At 34.0% G+C, this 26,824-nt stretch overlaps 2 protein-coding genes across 6 annotated transcripts in view; both read right to left on the minus strand.

The window, feature by feature from the left end:
• Positions 1 to 1,366: 1,366 nt before the first annotated feature.
• LOC132745233 (uncharacterized protein K02A2.6-like) lies at positions 1,367 to 4,167 on the minus strand. Its single transcript, XM_060734088.1, has 3 exons — positions 3,921 to 4,167; positions 3,450 to 3,650; positions 1,367 to 1,935 (listed from the first exon to the last, which is right to left on the minus strand). The coding sequence occupies exons 1-3, from the start codon at positions 4,165 to 4,167 to the stop codon at positions 1,367 to 1,369; spliced, it is 1,017 nt and encodes a 338-aa protein (XP_060590071.1).
• A 5,504-nt stretch (positions 4,168 to 9,671) lies between these two features.
• The window catches only part of LOC132745228 (tripartite motif-containing protein 3-like), a 37,139-nt gene continuing 19,986 nt past the window's right edge, over positions 9,672 to 26,824 (minus strand). For all 5 annotated transcript variants that reach the window (XM_060734082.1, XM_060734078.1, XM_060734083.1 and 2 more), the window contains 5 exons: positions 13,546 to 13,632; positions 12,753 to 12,836; positions 11,974 to 12,090; positions 11,454 to 11,579; positions 9,672 to 10,768 (listed from right to left, as the gene is read on the minus strand). In XM_060734082.1, coding sequence (XP_060590065.1) covers positions 10,712 to 10,768; positions 11,454 to 11,579; positions 11,974 to 12,090; positions 12,753 to 12,836; positions 13,546 to 13,632 — 471 coding nt within the window. In that variant the 3' untranslated portion in view covers positions 9,672 to 10,711. The remainder of the gene's footprint in view (positions 10,769 to 11,453; positions 11,580 to 11,973; positions 12,091 to 12,752; positions 12,837 to 13,545; positions 13,633 to 26,824) is intronic.

Raw genomic sequence — 26,824 nt, forward strand, 5'->3', positions numbered from 1 at the left:
TTGAGATTTGACTAACTTCAAAGTACTTGCTGTAAGCATCAGCTAATAACACATAATCTGAATTATTCCAATGAAAGAGATCTGTAGCACAAATTTGCCACGGCCTATCAGGTATTTTATTTGGTCTCAAGGGTTCTTTCGGGTTTGAACACCTATGCTCTATACATATAGGGCATTACAGGACTTTTTTCTTTATGTCTGTGGCCATGTTTGGCCAAAAGAGCACGTTTCGAGCTCTATTTAAGCATTTTTCTACACCTAAGTGTGCATCATGAATAATGTCAAGCATGAGTGATCTGAGCTCTGCTGGAACTAGAATTTTAGTATTCTTTAAGATGACACCATCTATAACTGATAGTTCATCTCTGAAATTCCAGAATTCCAGAATACTTTGAGGGCAATCTGATCTATTATTAGGCCATCCTTCATGAATAACTGATGAAAGAATTTTCATTTGTGTGTCAGATTTGGTTGTTAACCTAATTTGTTCCATTTTTGGTCACTCACTGGTAAGTTAGACATTATTGTGTGTGCATGTGTTTCTAGATTAGCCGATTCGGCTATTTCTGGGCATGTGTCTGGTAAGAATTTCCGAGACAGACAATCTGCCATGGGTATATCTTTCCCGGGGATGAAAACTACATCAATATCATACGGCTGCAAATGCAGTAATATGCGCTGCAGTCGTGGAGGTGCTGAGTTCAAGCCTTTTTCCCATATAGCTTGGAGAGGTTTATGATCACTTTGACATGTAATACGTTTACCGTAAATGTACTGGTGGAATTTTTTACATCCGAAAAGGATAGCGTACAATTCCTTTGTGATTTGGGCATAATTGACCTCAGTAGGGGTAAGTGACTTTGATGCAAAACCAACTGGTTTACCCTCCTGCACTGAAGATAAACCATACTTGGACGAGTCGACTTGAAGAGTAATTTCCTTATTTGGGTCAAAATAAGAGAGAATTGGACCAGGGCTTTGTGTAATAATGCTTTTAGCCTGTTGTAGGGCATTTTCCTGGGGTGCATCCCAGCTAAAATCTACATCTTTAGAAAGAAGCTGTCTCATGGGTGCAGTAATTTCTGAGAGTTTGGGCGCAAATCTCTGTAAGTATGTGACCATGCCTAGCACTGTTTGCAATTCCTGTTTAGAATTAGGAGATGGCATCTCTGCTATGGCCTTGGCCTTTGCAGGATCTATTTTTAAACCTTGATCAGTAATTAAGTGGCCAAAGAAAGGTAACTCTGTTTTCCCTATTTCTGTTTTGTCGGGATTGAGCTTGATACCTATTAATTGGCATCTTCTCAAGAGTCTGTCCAGATTTTGGTCATGTTCTGCCCTATCTTTGCCGTAAACAACAATGTCGTCAACAATGTCGTCTTACTCCTGGCAAATTTTCCAGACACTGTTCCATTTTTGCACAAAATGCATCATTTGCATTCTTTAGGCCATATGGGAGTCTTAGGAATCTGTATCTTGCAAAACAACTGTTAAAAGTTGTCAAGTAAGATGACTTTTCTGTTAGTTGGATAGACCAATAACCACTACATGCATCTAATTTTGAAAACACAGTAGCATTTGACAAGTCGGGCAATATGTCGTCGATAGTCCTATTAGGGTAATGAGGTCTTTTGATGGCATTGTTAAGATCTTTCGGATCTAAGCATAACCGTAAAGAGCCATTAGGTTTTTCTACTACAACTAGACTATTCACCCAATCTGTAGGTTCTGTGACTTTCTTAATAATACCTAAACTTTCCATTCTGTCAAGTTCTATTTTAAGTTTGTCACGAATGGCAATAGGAACTCTGCGTGGAGGGTGAACTACCGGTGTGACATTGCCATGCAACTGTATTTCAAATTCCCCTGGCAATTTTCCTATTCCGTTAAAAACATCTGAGTAAGTACTGAGCACTTGCTCCTTTGTGATAGCCACTGTGCATGTATTAGACAGAACTAACTTAATTAAGTTTAACTTAACCCATTACTTCATGAGCATTTTGTGAAAAATGGCTGTTTTCATTGAAAAGTCTCCCGTTACAAGTTCAAATTGCTATAATACTATAAAAACTGCTTCAACACTAATCAAACTTGGCACAAATGTTGACTGGACCATTGCACTTGCAACAACATGCTCAGGCTTAAATTTTCTGTTACCATGGCAACGAGGGGACATCTCAAAATTGCCAAAATCACTATTTTGCGTTGATTTTTTCCATCAAAATTGATTTCAAAGTGCTGCACTTTCTCAATGGATTGAGATAGAGTCAAATGCTTTTCAGCGTTGGTTACACGTTACCTTATGATCAATCTGGGGTCATTTACAGCCTCTCCCAAGTCCAAAATTTTTCTTGGCGATGAGGGGGACTCCGCCCCCCTTCAAACCCCCCAAACAGAAGGGGGCACATCCCCCTTCTGGCAACCCCCGTGATGTATCTTTTGGTTGGGGGGCCGCGCCGAAAAAGAGGTCACTTTTTTTAACAACATTTCTCAAACAAAAACAAGTGTTTGGGGCCTAAATAAGGCATTTTTTCATCATTTGAGACAACAAAAAGGGGGGTGAAAAAGGCGTTAAAAGGCGTGTATATGAAGTAATGGGTTAACTGAAAATGATGAAAATACTTGAAATTATCCTAAATCGCGTTTTTTCATGTTTAAACATGGCCTGTCATATAAATTTGAAGAAAAATTGTTGTTTTGTAGATTTTTTTATTTTTTTCATTAACCCATTACTTCATGAGCATTTTGTGAAAAATGGCTGTTTTCATTGAAAAGTCTCCCGTTACAAGTTCAAATTGCTATAATACTATAAAAACTGCTTCAACACTAATCAAACTTGGCACAAATGTTGACTGGACCATTGCACTTGCAACAACATGCTCAGGCTTAAATTTTCTGTTACCATGGCAACGAGGAGACATCTCAAAATTGCCAAAAATCACTATTTTGCGTTGATTTTTTCCATCAAAATTGATTTCAAAGTGCTGCACTTTCTCAATGGATTGAGATAGAGTCAAATGCTTTTCAGCGTTGGTTACACGTTACCTTATGATCAATCTGGGGTCATTTTCAGCCTCTCCCAAGTCCAAAATTTTTCTTGGCGATGAGGGGGACTCCGCCCCCCTTCAAACCCCCCAAACACAAGGGGGCACATCCCCCTTCTGGCAACCCCCTGATGTATCTTTTGGTTGGGGGCCGCGCCGAAAAAGAGGTCACTTTTTTTAACAACATTTCTCAAACAAAAACAAGTGTTTGGGGCCTAAATAAGGCATTTTTCATCATTTGAGACAACAAAAAAGGGGGGGGGTGAAAAAGGCGTTAAAAGGCGTGTATATGAAGTAATGGGTTAAGGCATGTTTGAAGACCTAGAATGGGGCTTGAATGTGTATCTACTATGTAAAACTCTTCTGTAGAGATTTGACCTTTATATGTACAAGGAAGATTGATACAGCCATCGACTTTGAGAGGATGACCATTGTATACGGTTAATAGCTTTTGTGTTGGAAGTACAGGACCTAATTTGCCTAATGATCTGAATATTGACCTTGGGAGAACATTGACCTGAGCTCCTGTATCAATTTTCATATTAAGTTCTGTTGAGCAAACTTTGACCTTAGCAAATGCTTGATTTGTTGTGCTGTCATGCTCAACTGTATAAACATAAATGTCATTATCATGACTGGGTAAGGGAACAATCAAGATCATTTGTGTTAAAATTTGTTACCTCATTAACATTTTTGCTTCCTAAATCCTGTTTTCTTTTCCTACACACTTTTGCAAATGATAAAACTTTGTACAGTACAAACACTTTTGACCCTTGGCTGGGCATGTATCACGTTTTAAATGGTAAGTCCCACAGTTATTACAGTTATTTGTATTTCCAGTAGGTACTCGTTAATTGTATCTAGTGCTGTGTTTGCTGCCATCTGTCTTCCTGATTTGCGTCCGAAACTGCTTAAATGGTGCTGCTGCTGTTGCTGCTGAGGATTTCTTGACTGCATTGATGGATTGGGCTTGGCCGCTTATATCCCTTAGCTGTGTCTGACTTAATGCATAAGTGCGAGACAAGTCAATACATTTTTCAAGTGTCAAGTTTGATCCTTCATTGATGAGTTTCTCTCTTATCTGGTGGGAACGTACACCAAATACAATGTGATCACGTATCATCTCGCTTTGTATCTCGTCTGCATAACCACAGTCCTTTATTAATAATTTTAACTCTGTGACGAATTCTTCAAAGGTCTGTCCTTCAGATTGCATGCACGACTTAAATTTTTACCTTGAGTATATGTGATTGACTTTGGGTGCGCAATATGTCTCGAAACCTTGATAATATGTCTGAAGCAGTTTTCTTTCTTCAGCTGTAACTGTCCAGGTTGAAAATATTTGGCGACCCTTTTCACCAACCCATAACATTAAGTAATTGCACTTTGCCTCCTCTGTTTTCTTCTCTAGTGGCCCTCCAAACATAAAGTCACAATGTTCTTTTAAACTTCTTAAATGCAGTTGGCAAGTCTCTAGCTTCCCAGTCCATTCTTGGATTTGTTGCTGAATCCATCTTTTTACAATGGTTATAAATCCAGAATACGTTTAATTCCTGTTATTTTAATTATTATTATAAATAATTATAATCCTTTTATTCTGACACCATGTTTTATATGTGTTAATTTGGTGTGGTTGCAGAGAATACGAGATGTTGATACTATGAGTTTATTTCTAAGACTGTTTAACAATATGTAGTCAATTGGTCAGTACACTAAGTAGGCGGAGCCTAACAATCAAGTTTAAAGGTACTGCATGCAATATATATTTAATGTAGAATTAAATATGAAACAATATATATTTAATGTAAAATTAAATATGAAACAATAAAAAAACATTTCAAAACAAAGCAAAGTGACATATAGTAAAATGATGAAACTCTGGCAATGCTATGAACATATATATTCATAAGAAAAAAATAAGAAAGAAACAGAAGATTGCTAGATTGAGTTAAACGTTTTTTTCTTTCACTGTTCATTAACTTTAAAAACACGTTATGTTTATAAAATACGAATTGTCAAAAAGGTCTTTCTCAGGTATTTAAAACAAAAACAAGTAAAGAATAACGGAATTCATCACCCCATAAACATCAACTTCTTAAGATTTCTATCTAAATAAAAAAACCTACCTGGTTCAGTTCATACATCTTTATTTGAAAACTCATTTGCTACATCTGATGGTAAAATGTTAACTTATTTTTCAAAACCATATCCAGTTTGATTTTTTTTATTCTTTTGACATTTACTGGATTCAAACATAGAAGTTTGCCAATTTTGAATAAATTAAAACTGATCTTTAATTCTAACAGAAATGATTTTCATGAAATGAGGCACGGAGTTTACAGTTTGAAAAATCCAATAGCTTGACAAACCCACGGGGGAGGAAGTGTTACACGAAGGATGGAGTTCTTATGATAACTTGTTCAGGAGTTCTTGTGATAACTGTCACGGAGTTTGTCGGAAAACATCTGTATATACTACAAAAACACTCGTCAAAAATGGTTATTTTCATCGTTCAAAACTGAGTTTAGGTGCTAAATTAAACTTTAATGATTACGCTTGTCTTACGTCTTGTATTATGTGTCTAAAACTAATTCACAGGCTATTTTTCATCGCCTCTTGCTTCAAATCTGGTAGTTTTGAGTAAAATTTCCAAATTACTTGCCAATTCACAAGTTTTGACCTGTTTATTTCTGGTCTTCATCCTTGCCATACATAATTACCTAATTATAATGCAAAATTGTAAACATAAAGCACGGGCTAACAGACTTATAACCGATTTTTCAAATGTCCCGGAGTTCTTGTGATAACTCTGAAGATGTCACAGAGTTCTTATGATAACTTTTGTTATTGCCAGTGTGTTTCTTGCGCTAAATCACTGCACGTTTTGGCGTTTATTATCATTCAATGAGATTGTAAATCATTATGAAATGCAGAACGATCTTCCTTTGCACAAAAATGTGGATAAAACGTTGGTCTTGAGTGTCTTATAAGGATAAATAGGTGATAGGCTATTATCTACAGTAAAAATTGAACCAGTTAAACCACAAAACAAAAATGTCTCAAAACGTACACGTTGTTCTCAGTTTCACATGTTTTAAGCAACCACCTTTCTTAAGCAGACAATATATAGGCATGCTTTCCTTAAATTTGAACTGTCCCTCCAGGTTCCAGATTTACCTAGAATGGGATTTCAGTTATTGTGCATGGGCATTCAAACTAGAATTCCCCAGGTGTTGCTTGTAAGTGTTGTAAGTTCTCTAACGTAACTTAAAACAACAGACAAAACTTTGAAACATTTTAATCACTGTACTATTATAACTGCTGTATTACATAGAAAGCAAATGTTTCTCTGATTGATGCAGTAACAAAGATGCTTAACTGAGAATAAATAGACTGTATGCCTGGATGAAAATGATAAAGGGCCAGAAAAGTACTAGGGCCGGAAACTGCTAGTAAACCAGTACATACATCCTTTTTCCAGTCTACGAAATCTGCGTCAAACAAAATAATACTATGGTGAGAAATAATATCTCTTGAACTAAAATGCACTCAAAACCAACATTATATATCCTATTTTTTGCGCAAAGGATGAGCGTACTTCATTTCATAATGATTTACAATCTCATTGAATAATAAAAAACGCTAAAACGTGCCGTGATTTAGCGCAAGAAACACACTGGCAATAACAGAAGTTATCATAAGAACACTGTGACATCTTCAGAGTTATCACAAGAACACCGGGACATTTGAAAAATCGGGTATAAATCTGTAAGCCGGTGCTTTATGTTTACAATTTTGCATTATAATTAGGTAATTATGTATGGCAATGATGAAGACCAGAAATAAACAGGTCAATACTTGTGAATTGGCAAATAATTTGGAAATTTTACTCAAAACTACCAGGTTTTAAGCAAGAGGCGATAAAAAATGGCCTGTGAAGTAGTTTTTGACATATAATACAAGATGTAAGACAAGCTTAATCATTAAAGTTTAATTTAGCACCTAAAACTCATTTTGGAAAGATGAAAATAACCATTTTTAACGAGTGTTTTTGTAGGATATACAGATGTTTTCCGACGAACTTCGTGACAGTTATCACAAGAACCCCTGAACAAGTTATCATCAGAACTCCATTTTTCGTGTAACACTTCCTTCCCCGTGAAACCAAGTATGAACAAATTTCAACCAAGAAAAATTTACATCAAAATAAGAGTATATGGTGAAGGTTCTTTAAGTAAGTCTGAAAACTTATTAAATATATTGCAATTGGAAACGATTAATTATCTCTACATTTCCTACTCCCCAGACCTCTGATCAGTATAAAATAAAGAAAACAATTGATTAATCAAGCCCGAGAAGCTATGTTTTCTGTGTAAGCAATGTCCCTTAAACTTGCCTAATCATTGATCTTCATTTGCGTGTATTTGATGCTGTGGTGGCTCCTTTGTGCTTAAAAATTCCCCGTTAAATGAAAACTGAACACTAAGATAATCACAACGATCTCAAGAATGTTTAACTCTAGAGAATTAATATATTGCAATCCCATTTTACTTTTACAAAACATTACATTTTTTAGGCAGTGTTTACTTTTAAACGCCAAGCATTACACTAATCAGACATTGCATTTCATGTTTGTGTAAATGATTAGAACTTTACTGTGTCGTCAGCATAGAGTAACATACACTATTTATGATAAACTTAAAACAACAACTGCAAAAGCGAGGGTAGTTCTGAAGCTGTCTATCAGTATGTCCGTCTGTCTGTCTGCCTGTATTTGCCAAAGTGATATGATATTTTGCGGTTGTTTCTGTTTACTATAATACACTTTCAACCCATGTAATTTCATTTTGATTGTTTGTTTGTCTGTCCGTCTGCTGTTAGCTCTTATTATAAAATTACGATATTTGTTACATGTAATTAAATACAATTAAAATCATCAGAATAACACCTATATTGTATATGTGATCAATGAGTCAAACTTATTTAGTGTGTTTGATCAAGATATGAACAAAGCTCATTTGGTGTTTAAAGTGAAAACCTTGTCTGAGGTCATCCTTAGAACCATCAGGGCGCGCGAGGAATTGCCTCATTTTCTTTCGTCGTCAGTTTCTGTTGTCAGGGCGTAATAAATGTACTAAAGGTGATACAGAAACACTCCGAATTACCGAACAAGTTAAATGATATTTATTGCACGTCCTTTTAATCTGTCCTTTTAACAAGAAAACAAGAACAACAACAATTTATCAGCTCGTGTCCAGTGCATACATGTTCAAGCAACATAAAAGGCCAAAGAGATGGCGGGATTTCATCGCAATATTCTGTACCCCCCCCCCCTGAAAAAAAGGAAGAAAAAAAACATCGCCATTTATTATAATTAAAGCATATTGATTGTAGTTTCTATAAACCTATTTCTTAAGTAACGCAGCCCAAGCAAAAGTACAGAAATTCACGATGGCCGCAAATATGACCACCAAAACAAAGACAATTTTAAAGTAAAAGTCAAGAAACAAAACTTGTATGGTATTTTCAATATTTTTGGTGGCCATCTTGAATTTCTGTACTTTTACCCTGGCTGCGTCACTTAAGAATGTTTTGTTTTGATGATACAGTAGATTGCAATAAAGCCCCGCCATCTTTTAAAGTAATAGTATTAGTGTTGAGTTGTTGACATCGATAATCACGAAGTTTTACCATGCATTTTCCCTGCCCATAACCCGTTGAGTGATTTTGTTCTCATACCAAAAAGAATCATTTTGATGAAAACAAGTTAGTGATGTCGCATTATTTTAATAGGCTGGCGACTCGAGGAATTTCGCTGTCTTTCGGTAACACAACACTTTCAAAATCCACAGAGTCTTTATAAAATAATGCGTATGATCAGGAAAAAATCACATTTACATTGTCATATAAGCCATATACTTTATTTTTTTTATATGGTTGAATGCGGACAAATCTCAGAAGCACGTCGGTTTGAACGTTTTAAAAAATGTGACATCAAAAATGATACCGCATGTTCATACAATAATATCTTAGTGCATCAAGGGTCTTAAAATAGAATTCTATTTGAAAGACCATCGTGCATCGTATCTGTCAAATTGCAGAACATTCATTTGTCGCCCGAATTTCCATAAAATAAAGAATTGCATATGCCGAAGGTTTGTCTAAGATATAGATCTCAATTGCATTTACAGACTAAAAAATGTTATTCTTAAAATGAATAGAATTCAGTATGTCAAAAAGAAACATTATTCAATGCTTAAACGCTGGTGTAACTATTTAGTATTGTAATTTTCGCACGCGTTTTGTTGTTGTTGTTGTTATTGTTATTCCTCTTCAAGAAAATTGTTTATGCCTTTTCTTGCACGATTCGTCGTTGAGTTTCAAGTTGACTTTTAAAAAGAATAAAATGACAGATGAACGGTCATAGGTTCATAATAAATGAATAAAATGCATGCTATTTACATTTAAAACACAAAATATTATAAATGTTATTTTTTTAAAGGCCAAATAATAAGCATTGTTTGACATCTATTTTATCTACATATTTGATATATCACACATTCTTTTGCAAATGTAGCCTTTTGAAATATAGTATTACAATTTTGATAATATTAATGATGTTAGAATTAAAGATTATGAGAACTGACAAGTGCGCGCTCACAAAAAAGAGCATAAAATAATACAAAGCCATTCTTTAAAAGTATTACAAGTGTTTTTATTTATTCTTTGCTGTAGGAGGGATAACTCTACAGGATACATTGACAAAGTGTATGAACTATAGATTTACCACCCTTATTTTTAACATTTTACAAGCAAAATATATTGTTTGAAAAATAATCTAATACTAAGAAAGTACTAAAATCTCTCTCCCTCTCTCTCTCTCCCTCTCTCTCCCCCTCTCTCTCTCTCTCTCTTTATTTCTGTCCTATCCAGAATACGTACATATACTTTACATACACTGATACAGTGTGTAAATATATTTAAGTAACAGCTGCATATTTGTGTCTGGTTAGTAGTGGTTATCAAAGCACACATAAAGTGATGAGTTATCATGAACAATCTTATAAAAATTGTCTAAAAGTCTATAAAAAGCTAGATAAACAATTACATAATAATAGAGAAGTATGTTATAACTATAATTTTGGATTAAAATGTTCATTCAGTTTTAAACTAACCATTATATTTATTGTACAACTGGTTGATTCTATGCTTTAAAATATTAAAACAGGTTTTTGCTACGGTCCTTATCATATCAGGCTGGGTGGACAAAAAACTATGACATATCTGTATTTAAAATTTGTTTTCCTTGACATTGCAGGCCTTTTCAGCATATATCTGTCTATAACTGTCATATTAGACATAATAAAAGATTTAATGATTAATCACAACGAAAGTGACCTGCGCCGTTCGGTAAACAAAACGGGCCGTCCGATTCACATACCAACGCTCTACGTATTGAGCTAACCGGACAGTGGTTTTGTAGATTTCAAAAGATTCCATATAGACATGTATGTAGGTGAGGTCATCTACATGTAGAAGACATTTCCTCAGATGTTATATCCAGTATGAATGTCAGTTTGTAGACTGAAAGGCTATAAAAATGTATAAAAAATATTTTTGCTTGAGAGCATGTCGTGTCCGTGTCTACCATAAAACTATCCACATAGCTAAGTGCCTTTTATTCCTTTCGTATTTCTTCCTCTTTTCAGCCAGCCGAAACTTGTCTGTAAAATTATATGTACGAGCGAATTCAATTTCATCAGCTAAATTGTATTTATAATTACAAATGGACATTAGGGCCTCGGCATTACTTCAGTGATGAAACAAAAAGTATCATTTTTTAAATATATGTGTTAATGGAATTCAACTCTGGTCCAAAAATGAAAGAAAGAAAATTGGCACTTAAAATGGCAAGGTATGCACAAGATATTAAAAACAGATATATATACTCAAATCTTTCTGTGCTATTCCTATTTGAGCTTTAAGCGTTTAGTCATTTTCAAGAAGTAAAATGATTAATTATAAAAAAAGGATTGAGCGAATAATCTGAAATTCTACGTACAAATTATGGGTCAAGACCATCAAATGGTGAACGAATCGGAGAAAACGTCAGGGGTCTCCCTTTAACTTCAAAAATGGCTCAATTTTGGTACCTAATTTATTTACTAAACATGTCACTTTTATTCATTTGACATTTATTTACAAAATGAAATTTCAAAAACGTAAAATTGCTTTAACGCGATTACTATCAACTAAAGCATGAACCTTTCGTTCCTCACCGAAAAAAAAATAGTTTGTTTAAACGCGGCAGAATAAGAACCTTTAAACTATTTTGAGGACTAATGACACAAACACTGAAATTGTTGTTAACAGTAACAATTAAAATTAAATAGTACATTTTTGACACACCTGAAGTAATCTGGAAAAACATCTGCAAAAACCTTCAATACATGTTGCGCATCTATGTACTATTTGAACAACACATGATGACTTCGCCAAATCATGCACAGTTTTCTCGGGGTCTTCCTTTTGCGCCTGGATAAGAAAATAATAAAAAAAGGTGCAGCATCATTAAACATGAACATGAAAAAACACACAAAAAAACAACAAAAAAACAACAAAAAAACGGTATGTCTATACAGTTCAATTTATCTATTTTTAGAACAGACAAAATTGATTTTAGCATTAAGGTCTGATTGATGTTTTTTTTACTTGTAAAGAAGTTCATCTTTTGAACCCTGGGTTGTTATCTCTTTTCAAATTTCAAAACAGTTTTTATTGTTCAAAATTTCGAATTATCACTTTTTCCTAGATATTTGCTATATCGGAATAATATTGTTTTTTTTAAATGAAATAAAAATGATAAATTATTCAGTGCAAAATCTGGCGATATTTCCTGCATTTTTATCGTACAAACATGTCTACCTACCTTTAAAGTTAAATCATCAACAGCTCTTTCTAAATGGACTATCGTGTTGTCCTTTGTTACCATTTGTGCGGACAGTTTAGCCGTGATGGTTCTTTCTATTTCCAAATCAGTTTTGTACTAGAATTACACGTGTTAAATTAGCAAAATCGTTGAATTTTTAAACAAGGTACGTATATGAATATATGAAATAATATTTTGATAAAGGTCTGCTTAAATTAGTAATTTTATTCCATTTTTTTTCAAATACAAAATGAATGAATAGATAAGTATTTCAAACCCTTCAGTAACCAAGATCAGCACTAAATCTTTAGATATATATAAGATAGGATTAATTTTCACTGTCATATACATATATTGCATCCTCGTTCGACGGATATCTGTCCGTTTATTTAATTTGGTGCTAACGAGGATACCAACCAAGTACTCGATGGAATGATTTTTTTCTATCATTTTCTACCATGTTTAAAATGGTTTACCTCTATAATTCGTTATTGAAATAATTAATTTCCTCCCTATCTATATTCTTATAGTTGCAGATGAATTTACTTCATACATTGCGATAAAAATACGCCATTTTGGAGTACTCGACTCATCTGGCAGGAGTGAAAAAGAATAAATTTTTTGGCATGGGTAAAATCACACCACTATCACCAGCATGAACACATCATATATTTTTAAAAACAAAATAAAGGAGGTTACCTGGTTGGTTATTCCTTTAAGTGAAATACAACACAAACTGAATGTTTTTTTAGAACATTAATTATATAAAATATATTAACCTGCTCTATCTGGCGACGTAATTCAATGACAGCAAAGCGAAGATCATCGACACTAGCTTTAAGGTACACACACTGATTCGTCTCCTAAATTAACCATTAAGTTAAATTCAATAAATACTAAGCTACAAAAACACTTCATTTTTATATATAGCTAGTTTGTAATGTGTCTTTATATACGAGTATGGGTACAGAGGAAAGAAACACGTATTTTTTTTCACAGCTTTTGTCCTTTTTATACGCCCTTTTGAAAAACAGATCTTAGGTCTTATCATAGTTCCCCCCTGGCGGACGGTCAGGCGGGCGGGCGGCGTCCAAATTTTGTCCGGAGCATATTTCCGATCCGCATAGAGGAATTTTAATGACGCACATAACTATGAGAAGCCATGTAGCGCACATGAATCAGGTCTCTAGGTCAAAGGTCAAGGTCACACTTATAGAGGTCATTGAAAAATGCTTCTTCTTTATGCATGGAGGGATTTCAATACAACATGGCACAAATGCACACCATTGTGAGGCGGAGTGTCGCGTGCAAAATTTAGGTCTTTGTGGTCAATGTCACATGTAGGGGTCAACGTTCAGATAAAAATATGAAAATGTGTATTCGGACCCATCATTAATTGAGGGACTGAAACACAAATGGTCCTAATCATGACTACTGGTGTGAAATTCTTTAATACATGCAAGGTCAAGGTCACTAAAGATGATTTCTGAAATTCTGATGTTATAGTCCACGTTGGATGGCCACCCCGTATAACCAACAATGTTGATTTCAGAAGTTCAGAAATATACATACCGAAATGGCGAAAATATGAGCCATACTGAGATTATATCCAATTTGTGCTTTGTATAATCCTGCAAATACTTCATTTGCCGGTAAACCCTATAAATATATGTTAAATAAAACTGCCAGTTATACATAATACATGTATCAAGATATAATATTATCATCATCGAAAAATGTAGCAGAATTGTCAAAACATAATATTGACTGTTCTTATATCGAAACATAATATAGAACTGATATTGATTCAATAATAAAAGCATTGATACTAATCTAAATACTGGACTGATATTGAACTTATTTCGTGACGTAATATAGAACTGATTTTGAGACAATAACACATAACTGATTTCTATAACTGATGTCGAAACATGATAAAGTACTGAACAGATATCAAAACATAATATAAAACTGATATCGAAACTTAATATAGAACTGGCATCGAGATATAAGATAGAACTGGTATCGAGCTTTGATATAAAGTTGATATCGAGAAATAACGTAGAACTGATATTGAGACATGAGATAGAACTGGTATTGAGACATGATATAGAACTGGTATTGAGACATGATATAAAACTGGTATTAAGACATGATATAAAACTGGTATCGAGATATGATATAGAAATGGTACCGAGATATGATATAGAACTGGTATTGAGACATGATATAGAACTGGTATTAAGACATGATATAAAACTGGTATCGAGATATGATATAGAAATGGTACCGAGATATGATATAGAACTGGTATTGAGACATGATATAGAACTGGTATCGAGACATGATATAGAACTGGTACCGAGATATGATATAGAACTGGTATTGAGACATGATATAGAACTGGTATTGAGACATGATATAAAACTGGTATTAAGACATGATATAAAACTGGTATCGAGATATGATATAGAAATGGTACCGAGATATGATATAGAACTGGTATTGAGACATGATATAGAACTGGTATTGAGACATGATATAGAACTGGTATCGAGATATGATATAGAACTGGTATTGAGACATGATATAGAACTGGTATCGAGACATGATATAGAACTGGTACCGAGATATGATATAGAACTGGTATTGAGACATGATATAAAACTGGTACCGAGATATGATATAGAACTGGTATCGAGACATGATATAGAACTGGTTTCGAGACATGATATAAAACTTGTACCGAGACATGATAAATTATAGAACTGGTATCGAGATATGATATAGAACTGGTACCGAGACATGATATAAAACTGGTACCGAGATGAATGATAAAACTGGTACCGAGATATGATATAAAACTGGTATCGAGACATGATATAGAACTGGTACCAAGACATGATATAGAACTGGTACCGAGATATGATATAGAGCTGGTACTGAGATATGATATAGAACTGGTATCGAGACATGATATAGAACTGGTATCGAGACATGATATAGAACTAGTACCGAGATATGATATAGAACTGATACCGAGACATGATATAAAACTGGTACCAAGACATGATATAGAACTGGTACCGATACATGATATAGAACTGGTTCCGAGACATGATATAGAACTGGTATCGAGACATGATATAAAACTGGTACCGAGACATTATATAGAACTGATACCGAGACATGATATAAAACTGGTATGGAGACATGATATAAAACTGGTACCGAGACATGATATAGAACTGGTACCGAGACATGATATAGAACTGGTACCGAGATATTATATAGAACTGGTATCGAGACATGATATAGAGCTGGTACCGAGACATGATATAGAACTGATACCGAGACATGATATAAAACTGGTATCGTGACATGATATAAAACTGGTACCGAGACATGATATAGAACTGGTACCGAGACATGATATAGAACTGGTACCGAGACATGATATAAAACTGGTACCAAGACATGATATAGAACTGGTATCGAGATATGATATAAAACTGGTACCGAGACATGATATAGAACTGGTATCGAGACATGATATAGAACTGGTACCGTGACATGATATAGAACTGGTACCGAGATATGAATATAGAACTGATACCGAGACATGATATAAAACTGGTACCAAAGACATGATATAAACTGGTACCAAGACATGATATAGACCTGGTATCGAGACATGATATAGAACTGGTATCGAGACATGATATAGAACTGGTACCGAGATATGATATAGAACTGATACCGAGACATGATATAAAACTGGTACCAAGACATGATATAAAACTGGTACCGAGACATGATATAGAACTGGTACCGAGACATGATATAGAACTGGTACCGAGACATGATAAATTATAGAACTGGTATCGAGATATGATATAGAACTGGTACCGAGACATGATATAAAACTGGTACCGAGATATGATATAAAACTGGTACCGAGACATGATAAATTATAGAACTGGTATCGAGACATGAGATAGAACTGGTACCGAGACATGATATAAAACTGGTATCGAGATATGATATAGAACTGGTATCAAGATATAAAATAGAACTGGTACCGAGATATGATATAGAACTAGTACCGAGACATGATATAAAACTGGTACCAAGACATGATATAAAACTGGTACCAAGACATGATATAGAACTGGTATCGAGATATGATATAGAACTAGTACCGAGACATGATATAAAACTGGTACCGAGATATGATATAAAACTGGTACCGAGACATGATAAATTATAGAACTGGTATCGAGAAATGATATAGAACTGGTATCGAGATATGATATAAAACTGGTATAAAGACATGATATAGAACTGGTATCGAGACATTATATAGAACTGGTACCGAGACATGATATAGAACTGGTATCGAGATATGATATAAAACTGGTATCGAGACATGATATAGAACTGGTACCGAGACATGATAAATTATATCTGGTATCGAGATATGATATAGAACTGGTATCGAGACATTATATAGAACTGGTACCGAGACATGATAAATTATAGAACTGGTATCGAGATATGATATAGAACTGGTATCGAGATATAAAATAGAACTGGTACCGAGACATTATATAGAACTGGTACCGATACATGATATAGAACTGATATCGATACATGATATAGAACTGGTATCGAGATATGATATAGAACTGGTATCTAAATATGATATAAAACTGGTATCGATACATGATATAGAACTGGTACCGAGACATGATAAATTATATCTGGTATCGAGATATGATATAGAACTGGTATCGAGACATTATATAGAACTGGTACCGAGACATGATAAATTATAGAACTGGTATCGAGATATGATATAGAACTGGTACCGAGACATGATATAAAACTGGTACCGAGACATGAAAAATTATAGAACTGGTATCGAGACATGAGATAGAACTGGTACCGAGACATGATATAAAACTGGTATCGAGATATGATATAGAACTGGTATCGAGATATAAAATAGAACTGGTACCGAGACATTATATAGAACTGGTACCGAGACATGATATAGAACTGGTACCGAGACATGATATAGAACTGGTACCGAGATATGATAAATTATATAACTGGTATCGAGATATGATATAGAACTGATACCGAGACATGATATAGAACTAGTACCGAGACATGATATAGAACTGGTACCGAGACATGATATAGAACTGGTACCGAGACATGATATGGAACTAGTACCGAGACATGATATGAACTGGTATCGAGAACATGATATAGAACTGGTATTGAGAGATGATATAAAAACTGGTATCGAGACATGATATAGAAACTGATACCGAGACATGATATAGAACTGGTACCGAGATATGATATAAAACTGGTACCGAGACATGATATAGAACTGGTACTGATATATGATATAGAACTGGTATCGAGACATGATATAAAACTGGTATCGATATATGATATAGAACTGGTACCGAGATATGATATAGAACTGGTACCGAGATATGATATAGAACTGATACAGAGACATGATATAGATATGGTATCGAGACATGATATAGAACTGGTATCGAGATATGATATAGAACTGGTATTGAGACATGATATAGAACTGGTATCGAGACATGATATAGAACTGATACCGAGACATGATATAGAACTAGTACCGAGACATGATATAGAACTGGTACCGATACATTATATAGAACTGGTACCAAGACATGATATAGAACTGGTACCGTGACATGATATAAAACTGGTATCGAAATATGATATAGAACTGGTACCGAGATATGATATAGAACTGATACCGAGACATGATATAGAACTGGTACTGAGATATGATATAAAACTGGTCCCGAGACATGATATAAAACTGGGACCGAGATATGATAAATTATAAAACTGCTATCGACATTTAATATAGAACTGATATCGAGACATAGTATAAACTGCTATCGAGATATGGTATAAAGCTGATATCGAGATATGATATATAACTGATATCAATACATAATATAAAGCTGCTATCTAGATATGATATAGAACTGATACCGAGACATAATATAAAGCTGACATCGAAACATGATTAAGAACTGATATCGAAAGATGATATAGAACTGATATCGAAACATAATATAGCTGATATTGAGACATGATATCGAAATGATATCAAGACATAATATAGAAGTGACATCGAAACATGATATAGAGCTGATATCGGAACTTTATACAAATATGATACAGTATTTATATTATGTTTAAATATCAAGCATAATTTTGAAAAAAAAACATTTAAATTTTGTTATGGCACAATACAAAGGTTTTTCAAACATGTTTAGGAGCACCATAGATGTCGGTTTGGCCCCATTTACTGCGCATGTGCGAGATTATTTTGGATTGTAGTTTGAATGGCATTACGCAATCTATAGTTGGTTAGATACGTAATCAAGTAGTGTGTATTATATAATTAATCTTAATAGACAGGTTTTATAACAACGGGGATAAGAATACGAACAAAGGTGTATTGTTAGTTAGATTATTTATATTAAACGTGCATTATAATAATGACAAAGGGGAGTTATTTACGAATGTTGATTAAAAGTATAGAAGAAGAAGAAGAAGAAGAAGAAGAAGAAGAAGAAGAAAAGAAGAAGAAGAAGACCGTTTATTTCACTTAAACTACAAGTTTCTCGTGATACAAGCATACATATATAATGACATGAAAAATACAATGACATGAAAGTAAACATAATATATTGGATGGACGAAACAAAATAGAGATGACACAAATATTAAAGCATAATGGCTATTTTATACACAAATGTATACACAATAAATTTAAACTTTTCATTAGTTTGGACCTGTTAGGTATACATAAAAGTAGGTTGAAATACATATCTAAGCATTAATAATCTGGTATCGTAATTTGAATGCTTCATTAATATATTGACAAAGCATAATTGTTTCTTTATGTTTATCACTTTGTAATAATTGAGTAAACTTAAACATACTTGGTCTATTTCTTTAATAATTCTTAATATATATATTTCTTAAATTTTCATATGCAGGACACTTAAACACAAAATGGAACTCGTTCTCAATTTCATTTTTATTGCAAATTAAATATAGGAAATGCTTGCTTTTGGAGAAAATATAATAGAATTTTTGTATCGGCAAATTTATATAAAACCCGTTATCATTATGTCAAATTTGAATAAAATAAAATGTGTTGTATTAATAAGAAGCATAAATATGGATGAAAGTTTGGTCAAGTTTGATATTAAATGTTGTTTGTTATACAAAATAGTGATATCCCTCTTGAATAGATTCTTATAAGGTATAAATGATAATACTTTTCGGTGAGAAAATATTTATACGAGATATTTTAGCAAAAATATAAACGTTTTAATTATGTCTAATTTGAAGAATTGAACTATGATTTTGGTCCCATTTTAAATATTAAATACTCTTTGTTTGACAGAATATCACTTTTGGATAGATTAGAATGCGGTAAAAATTATAATACTGATTTATACCAAAATACGAAATAAATAACGATTTACATCGTCTAAAAGAATCTAAATCTGTTACTTATAGATTTATAGCATGAATGATGAATACATTTTCTAATCTCAGTAAAAAAGTTGTAGTCATTAAATTCCGTTTTATTGTCTGGTTATTTAAAGTATTGATTTAAAATTTGGTTATGACATGATTTTAGTAGAAAAATTTGATGCTCCATTAACTAAATTTTCATATAAAATTAAATAAATGAAGAAAAGAGTAATATATGACCTTTTTGCGCCACAAATTGGCAATATAATATCTAAATCTTTACGTTATGGTGTGTATTGTATCATTAATCGTATAACGCACGTATTATAATTAATAGTTATAGTACATGAAACGAGTTAGTTACGAGGATATAAAAGTATAAAGTAACACTACATTGTTTTCTGAAGAAAATGAAATATTTCATGAGTCTCTATGATAATTTTGACTTGGATATTTGCATTTATGAAAAGTGTATGTCAGTCCTGTGATCAGCAGAATATTTCAATGAAATGGGGGGGGGGGGGGTAATCGTCTTTTGAAGTCATTTTGCAAAAAAATTGGTTGGCTACCCCTATATAACAGGAACATTTTTATGTGTCAGGCATTTCATTCTACTAGAAAAATCTCCTCTTTAGCATGAAAACTCAATTTTAAGGTAGGATTAGGGACCATTTCTTATAATGTAAGTCTATGGAAATAGCAATGTGCGTGTCTGACCATCACGATATGTTTGATCGGATCTTTTCCATGAGGTGATTTTTACGTCCGCACTGAAAGGGATCAGTTAGTATTAAACAGTCGTTCTATTTTATATTTTCTCCAAAAGCAATTATTATCTATACTTCTAATCAACAAGATACAAAAAAACTATTTTACGTCGGATACATTTAATCAGAAAACACTAGCTCATGAGCTATTTTCCGACAAACAATAGTTTATGTATTAAAATAAAAGTAAAGCAGCTAAAACAATATAAGCATAAGCACATTAATATTTAAGTACATGGAATTAAGATTTTAAAGCAACTAAAAATTATAAACATAAGCACATCTAAATACATGGATTGAACCATGGCATGTTTAAAAGCAACAATAATTATAAGCAAGATAATACAAAGAACATATACATGTATATATAAATGTACATTCCTGTAAAAAAAGTTATAGATTAGCTAAAGACAGACATGTATAAAAAAAGCATAAGCACATCTAAGTACATGAAATTAAGAAAGTAAAAAAAAATACATGAAAGATAATACAAAAAAGTAAGATATACATATACACCTATGTACATACCTCTAAAAGAAATATAATAGATAAAAATAGACATGTATATAAAAACAAGGACATTGCATGGGACTATCACATAATGCAAATAAAAAGAAACACTTAGCATTTTATAGGCATAACGTTGCAATATCTAAAGACTATACATAAAAGCACATATGAACACATGTTAAACACATACAAGCGCATGTGAAACACCCATGTGTTTAACAAAAGGCTACAAACGATACTTACATTTTGGGCTTGTCCAGGTGCCAACCAGCCTCCCAAATTCTTTGAAGTTTTCTACTCTTTTGATGTCACTAGGGAGGCTGTTCCGCACCCGGGCAGCCTCAAAACGAAAGAGGTTCTGTCCATACCTGGTGGTTCGTACTGGTTCGAACATTCCTTAATAACCCCCTTTGTCATTATTATAATACACGTTTAATATAAATTATCTAACTAACAATACACCTTTGCTCGTATTCTTATCCCCTTTTAAGATCTTACTGCGCATGCGTGTAATATGGCGGATTTTTAAAATCTGAGTGTCAATACATCTGTATCTGTATCTGTGAGGGTACGTCGTAGAGACCAAAATCTGGCTTTAACACGACGGTGAAGGGAGTGCGCCTTAGTCACAAAGTTTTATAGAGTTTTTAAATTGTTGAACTGTTGATGAACACACTTGAGAGTCACTTAATTTATTCCAGTCTAACACTGTTCTGATGAAGAAAGAATTTTTGTAGTTTTCTGTTTTTACATATACTGGTTTGTAACACTTTTGATTATTACACACAGATTTTTCCACAATATTATCACTTATATGGTCTTTATATGATTTAGCTCTTACAGATCGTCTAATGCCCTGAGTAGTTAGGTATTCCCGTATGCCGGTACTTGCCCTTCCACTACCTTATACATGAAAGTAAGCCGATGTAGTCTTCTGCGCTCTTGGAGGCTTGGTAATTCCAATTGTTCCAGCATTGATGTAACGCATCCTGGATCCCTAGAAGTATAGTTATTAGTAATAAATCGAGCGGCTTGCCTTTGCATACGTTCAAGTTTATCAATTTCGTTTTTGGTATAAGGGTCCCAGATAGTGCATCCGTATTCTAATTTGGAGCGGACTAGGGCTAGGTAGGCATTTTTGCGGCATGGTTTAGGACAATGGCGTAAGTTCCTTCTTAAGAATCCAATAGATGAGTTAGCTCCTTTACAGATGTTACTAATATGTGTTGACCATTTCATGTCATCCTAGAAAGTGATACCAAGGTAAGGATTGACTTGAACTTGTTGAAGTATGTTGTTATCAATGTTGTAGAAAAGCATCGATTTTGACTTCGAACTCAGCAGGTAACATTTTTTGAGTTAAATTTCATCCCCCATATAGATGCCCAGGTTTTGAGATTGTCTAGGTCTTTTTGAAGTCGGAGATGGTCTTTTTGGGACTTGATCTGGCGATATAGTAAACAATCATCAGCAAACAACCTCACTTGTGATTTTACATGGTCCGGAAGATCGTTAATATGTAGTAAGAAGAGCAATGGTCCGAGCACTGTACCCTGTGGGACTCCAGAACCCACATTTACTGACGATGATTGTTCGCCTTCTACGACTACACTCATCTTGCGCTGCATCAAGAAGTTGGCGATCCAAGTATGTAAACTTCCTCTGATGCCATAGGAGTGAAGTTTATGAAGAAGCTTTTTTGTGGGGAACAGTATCGAAAGCTTTACTAAAGTCCAAAATGATGGTGTCTACTTGTGCGTTATTATCGTACATGGATAAAAGATCATGAGTGGTGACAATTAGTTGTGATTCACATGAGAAGCCGCTTCGGAATCCGTGATTCAATGACGTAAGTGCTTTGTATTTATCCAGATGATTCAAGATGTGCCGAAAAATAATGTGTTCCAGTAGTTTGGAAAGAATACAAGTTAATGATACAGGTCGATAGTTTTCTGGGAGGTGTCTGTCCCCTTTTTTGAAGACCGGTGAAACGAAGGCATTTCTCCAATCGGAGGGTAAATTTCCCGAGTCGGTAGATGTTTGAAATATAGTTGAGATTGCTGGTGCTAGTTCTTCTGCACAATATTGAAGAACTTTTGTTGGTAATTCATCAGGTCCGACTGCTTTAGATATATCTAAGTTCTTAAGAAGTTTAAAAACGCCACCTGTTGATATATTTAGGTTTGGTAATGTTTCTTCAATACGAGTAGGAATTTCAGGTAAGTTCACATTTTTATCTTCCTTGGTAAATACTGATTCAAATTGTTTTACTAGAAGTTCTGCTTTCGTTTTACTATCACAATTTAAGTGGCCTTTATCTTTGAGGGGAGCAACACCAACGTTATCTTCTTTTCTTGCTTTCACATAACGCCAAAATGTTTTTGTGTTATTTGTTTTAAGTCCTTCATTTATTACGTCATTCACATGGTTCCATTCTGCTCTTCTCAATTCTCTTTTACAATGCTTTTGAAAGTCTTTATATAAGGCCAAATTTCTTGTTGACTTGGCTTTCTTAAAAAGTCTGGCTTTCCGTTTCAACATTTTTTTTTAGTTTTCTGGTCAACCAAGGAGATGAATTGTTCGATTTCTTTACACGAGATGGAATGTTCTTGTTTATTGTCTTCTTCAAGTTTGACTTAAATAAATCTTAAATAAGTTCTTCCACTTCTGAACCTTTGTTAGCCAGGGAGGCTATATTTGATGAGATGTTTTTACAGTCCGATTTTATTTCTTCCCAGTTCGCTTTAGAATAGATAAAACATTTCCGAGGCTTTTGTTTTATATAAAAAGCTTAGTGTCAGAGTCAGCTACTACAATGGCGTGGTCAGAGATCCCCGGAGTATTTGTCGTAGATTTTATGAGTGTGGCATTTGATGTGAATATAAGGTCTAGTAAGTTATTTTCCCGGGTAGGTTTATCATGTACCTGAGTTAAATTAAAGTCTGTAGTAGCATCAAGGAGGGCTTGTTGTATATCCTTATCCTGGGCGTTTCTATTAACTGTTAAAGTGTTCCAATCAATATCAGGACAGTTGAAATCTCCAGCTAATATAATATGTTTTTCTTTCCCCTTGGTGGTAAGTTCTAGTGATTTACGGAGTTCAGATATATAGTTTAAACTTCTATGTGGCATGTAAAATGATGAAATGAGTAGGTCTTTGGCTCCTTTCATTTTAACTTTTGTCCATTCAATTTCACAATTAGTTACAAATTCTGGTTTTTCTTCTGAAACAAGATCTTTATGCACAAGGATAAAAACTCCTCCTCCTACAGTGCCTCTGTCGTTTCTATAAGAATAATAGGTGTTTGGAAATACTTCACTAGATTTAATAGCATCTGTTGTTTCTGGTTTCCCGGGTTTAACCTCTTTAAGCCATGATTCTGTTCCGCAAACAATGTCTGGGCGGATATAATCTAAAACCGCTTGAAACTCAGCACTTTTGCCCCCGCGTATACTTCTACAATTCACATTCATGATTCTTAAATTTTTCTTTTCCGAGATACAGAATAACGAAGATGTGTTTAAGTGTGTACTGTCAATAGATGGTGCTGTTTTACTGTTTATTTTAGATGGCATAAGTTATATTCCGCTGGACTACTAGCATGGAGAGGACTGAATGGGTGTTTCGATGAGATGGAGTCAATAGTCGAGTCAAGGTTTGACAATGGATCAAAAAAAATTAATTGTTTGTAGTTCAAAACTTCTGAATGTAAAACTTGATATGTTTATGCTGTCACATTTGCAGCACAGCCATTGTATGTGAGAATGTTTTTCTAATAGTTCATAATCTGCCGAGCACAATTCAATACATGATCTATGATGCCATATATCGCAACCATCACAACAAATACCATTCACATGTTCCCAGGTAACAGGTAGGTCACATAGTCCACGTGGGAAAATTTCTGCATTCTTTACTGGTCCAGGATTGGTTTCAATGTCGCCACTTAAAAGGATTATGCATATAAGAAGTGTTTTTCTTGGTTGTTGTGACGAACTGTTGAGGATCTGATTCCCATAAAAGGATTTCCTTATTTGGCTGGTAATTCCAGCTAATGTGAGTCTATCAATACATATAAAAATAAAGGAATTATAAGGATTTTATCGAAACATTTACTATACTATATTTACAAAAGTGATGAGAAATCAATATTGGTATGGACCATAAAAAATATGAAGTGTTTAATTTAGTTATTCTTTGCTAAATGGGAAAAAGAAAAAAGAACAATAGCTCCCCCCAGGATTCGGGCAACGACACAAAACGATCAACAATGGCTAGCGGGTCTCAACCAGGTACACCATTAATTCCGTTTCAGCCACCGAATGGGCAATGTAACTACGGATTTATTAGCCCACATTCAAGTCAACATGTTATATCACCGCAGTCTCAGCAGATGTCTTTTATGCAAGCATTGAATCAGGCCACACCAGGTATGCCAAATTATATAACATTGCCTCAACAAGTACAATCAAATACGGTGACTAGTGATCAGTTTTCCTCGTTATTACAAAGGCTTGATAATATTGACAAAAAATGTCCACACTTAATTCTATTCAAACGACGATAGACAAATTTACTGTTCATTTGGACAACTTATATCAAAAGGTCATCGCCATTGAAACAAAAATGTCAGATATGGAGCAAAGTTGGGCTTTTGAATCGAAACGTGTTGATGATATTTGCCAGAAACAAAAGGAACTAGATGATCTAACATTTAAAATGAAAAGGCTCGAAAAAGAACAAAAAGAAAAAGAGAGAGAAATGCAAGTAGATATTCAAGATATAAGAAGCAGAAGTATGAGAGATAACTTGTTATTTTACGGTATTCAAGAAGAGAAAGATGAAACAAATTCAAGCTGTGTAGATAAAGTTCTGGAGGTAATAGAGCATAAAATGAAAATTACAGATGCAAAAGATAATATTAAATTACACCGCGCCCATAGAATAGGCAAATATAGGTCGGACAAAACGCGACCGATAGTCGCAAAATTTGCATTTTTCCCTGACAGAGAAAAAGTACGCATAATCTCAAAATCACTTGAAAAACCATACGGGGTGAGTGAACAAAATACGAAGGAAGTCTTGGAAAATAGGAGCCGATTAATTCCGATCATGGTAAAGGCCAGGGAAGAAAACAAGGAAGAATTTCTGAGGGGAGACAAATTGTACATAGATGGCATGTTGTACAGAGGAGAGAATGCGCCGGTCAAGAAATAGGACAATCGCGAGAGTGACCTTAAGTGTCTTTTTTTGGAACATTGAAGGTTTAACGAATGATAAGCGATCAAGTAGTGATTTTAGTACCTTTATTGGAAATTATGACTTAATATTTTTAAATGAGACTTGGTCTAAAAGAATTCTGTTCTTGATCTAAATGGATATAAATTATATAATTCATATCGTAAATACTAAAACAAAAGAGCCAAAAGATGAAGTGGTGGACTTTTAATATATGTAAAAAACTCATTAACAAAAGGAGTAAAGTTAATTTAAAATGAAGTTGACTGTATTATGTGGCTTAAACTTGATAAAATATATTTTCGTTTAACAGATGACATTTATTTATGCTCAACCTATATTGCACCTGAAAATTCGCCAATACACAATATTTACGATTTTGATATATTTAGCAAATTAGAGGCGGATATTCAGTGATACAAAGATCAAGGTCAAGTTTATGTTTTTGGCGATTTGAATAGCAGAGTAGGCAGACAATCCGATTTTATTATGAATGATAAACCGTTAAAAGGACACGATAATTTTGAAATTGATTCATATTTACCACGAGCAACCCGTGATCATGGTTCAAATCGTTTTGGAGACCGCCTACTTGATCTTTGTAACGGTTTAAATTTACGTATAGTTAATGGTCGTCTAGGAAATGATTTAAATATAGGTAAAACAACTTGTTTTACTCATAACGGGGAAAACCAAGTTGACTTATTGTTGACAGATTTAAGAAATTTTGAAAATATATCTGCTTTTGAGGTACATGATTATACAGTAC

The sequence above is a fragment of the Ruditapes philippinarum genome, unplaced genomic scaffold, assembly GCF_026571515.1.
Source record: "Ruditapes philippinarum isolate M1 unplaced genomic scaffold, ASM2657151v2 ctg6023_1_1_1_1, whole genome shotgun sequence".
Lineage (NCBI taxonomy): Eukaryota > Metazoa > Mollusca > Bivalvia > Venerida > Veneridae > Ruditapes > Ruditapes philippinarum.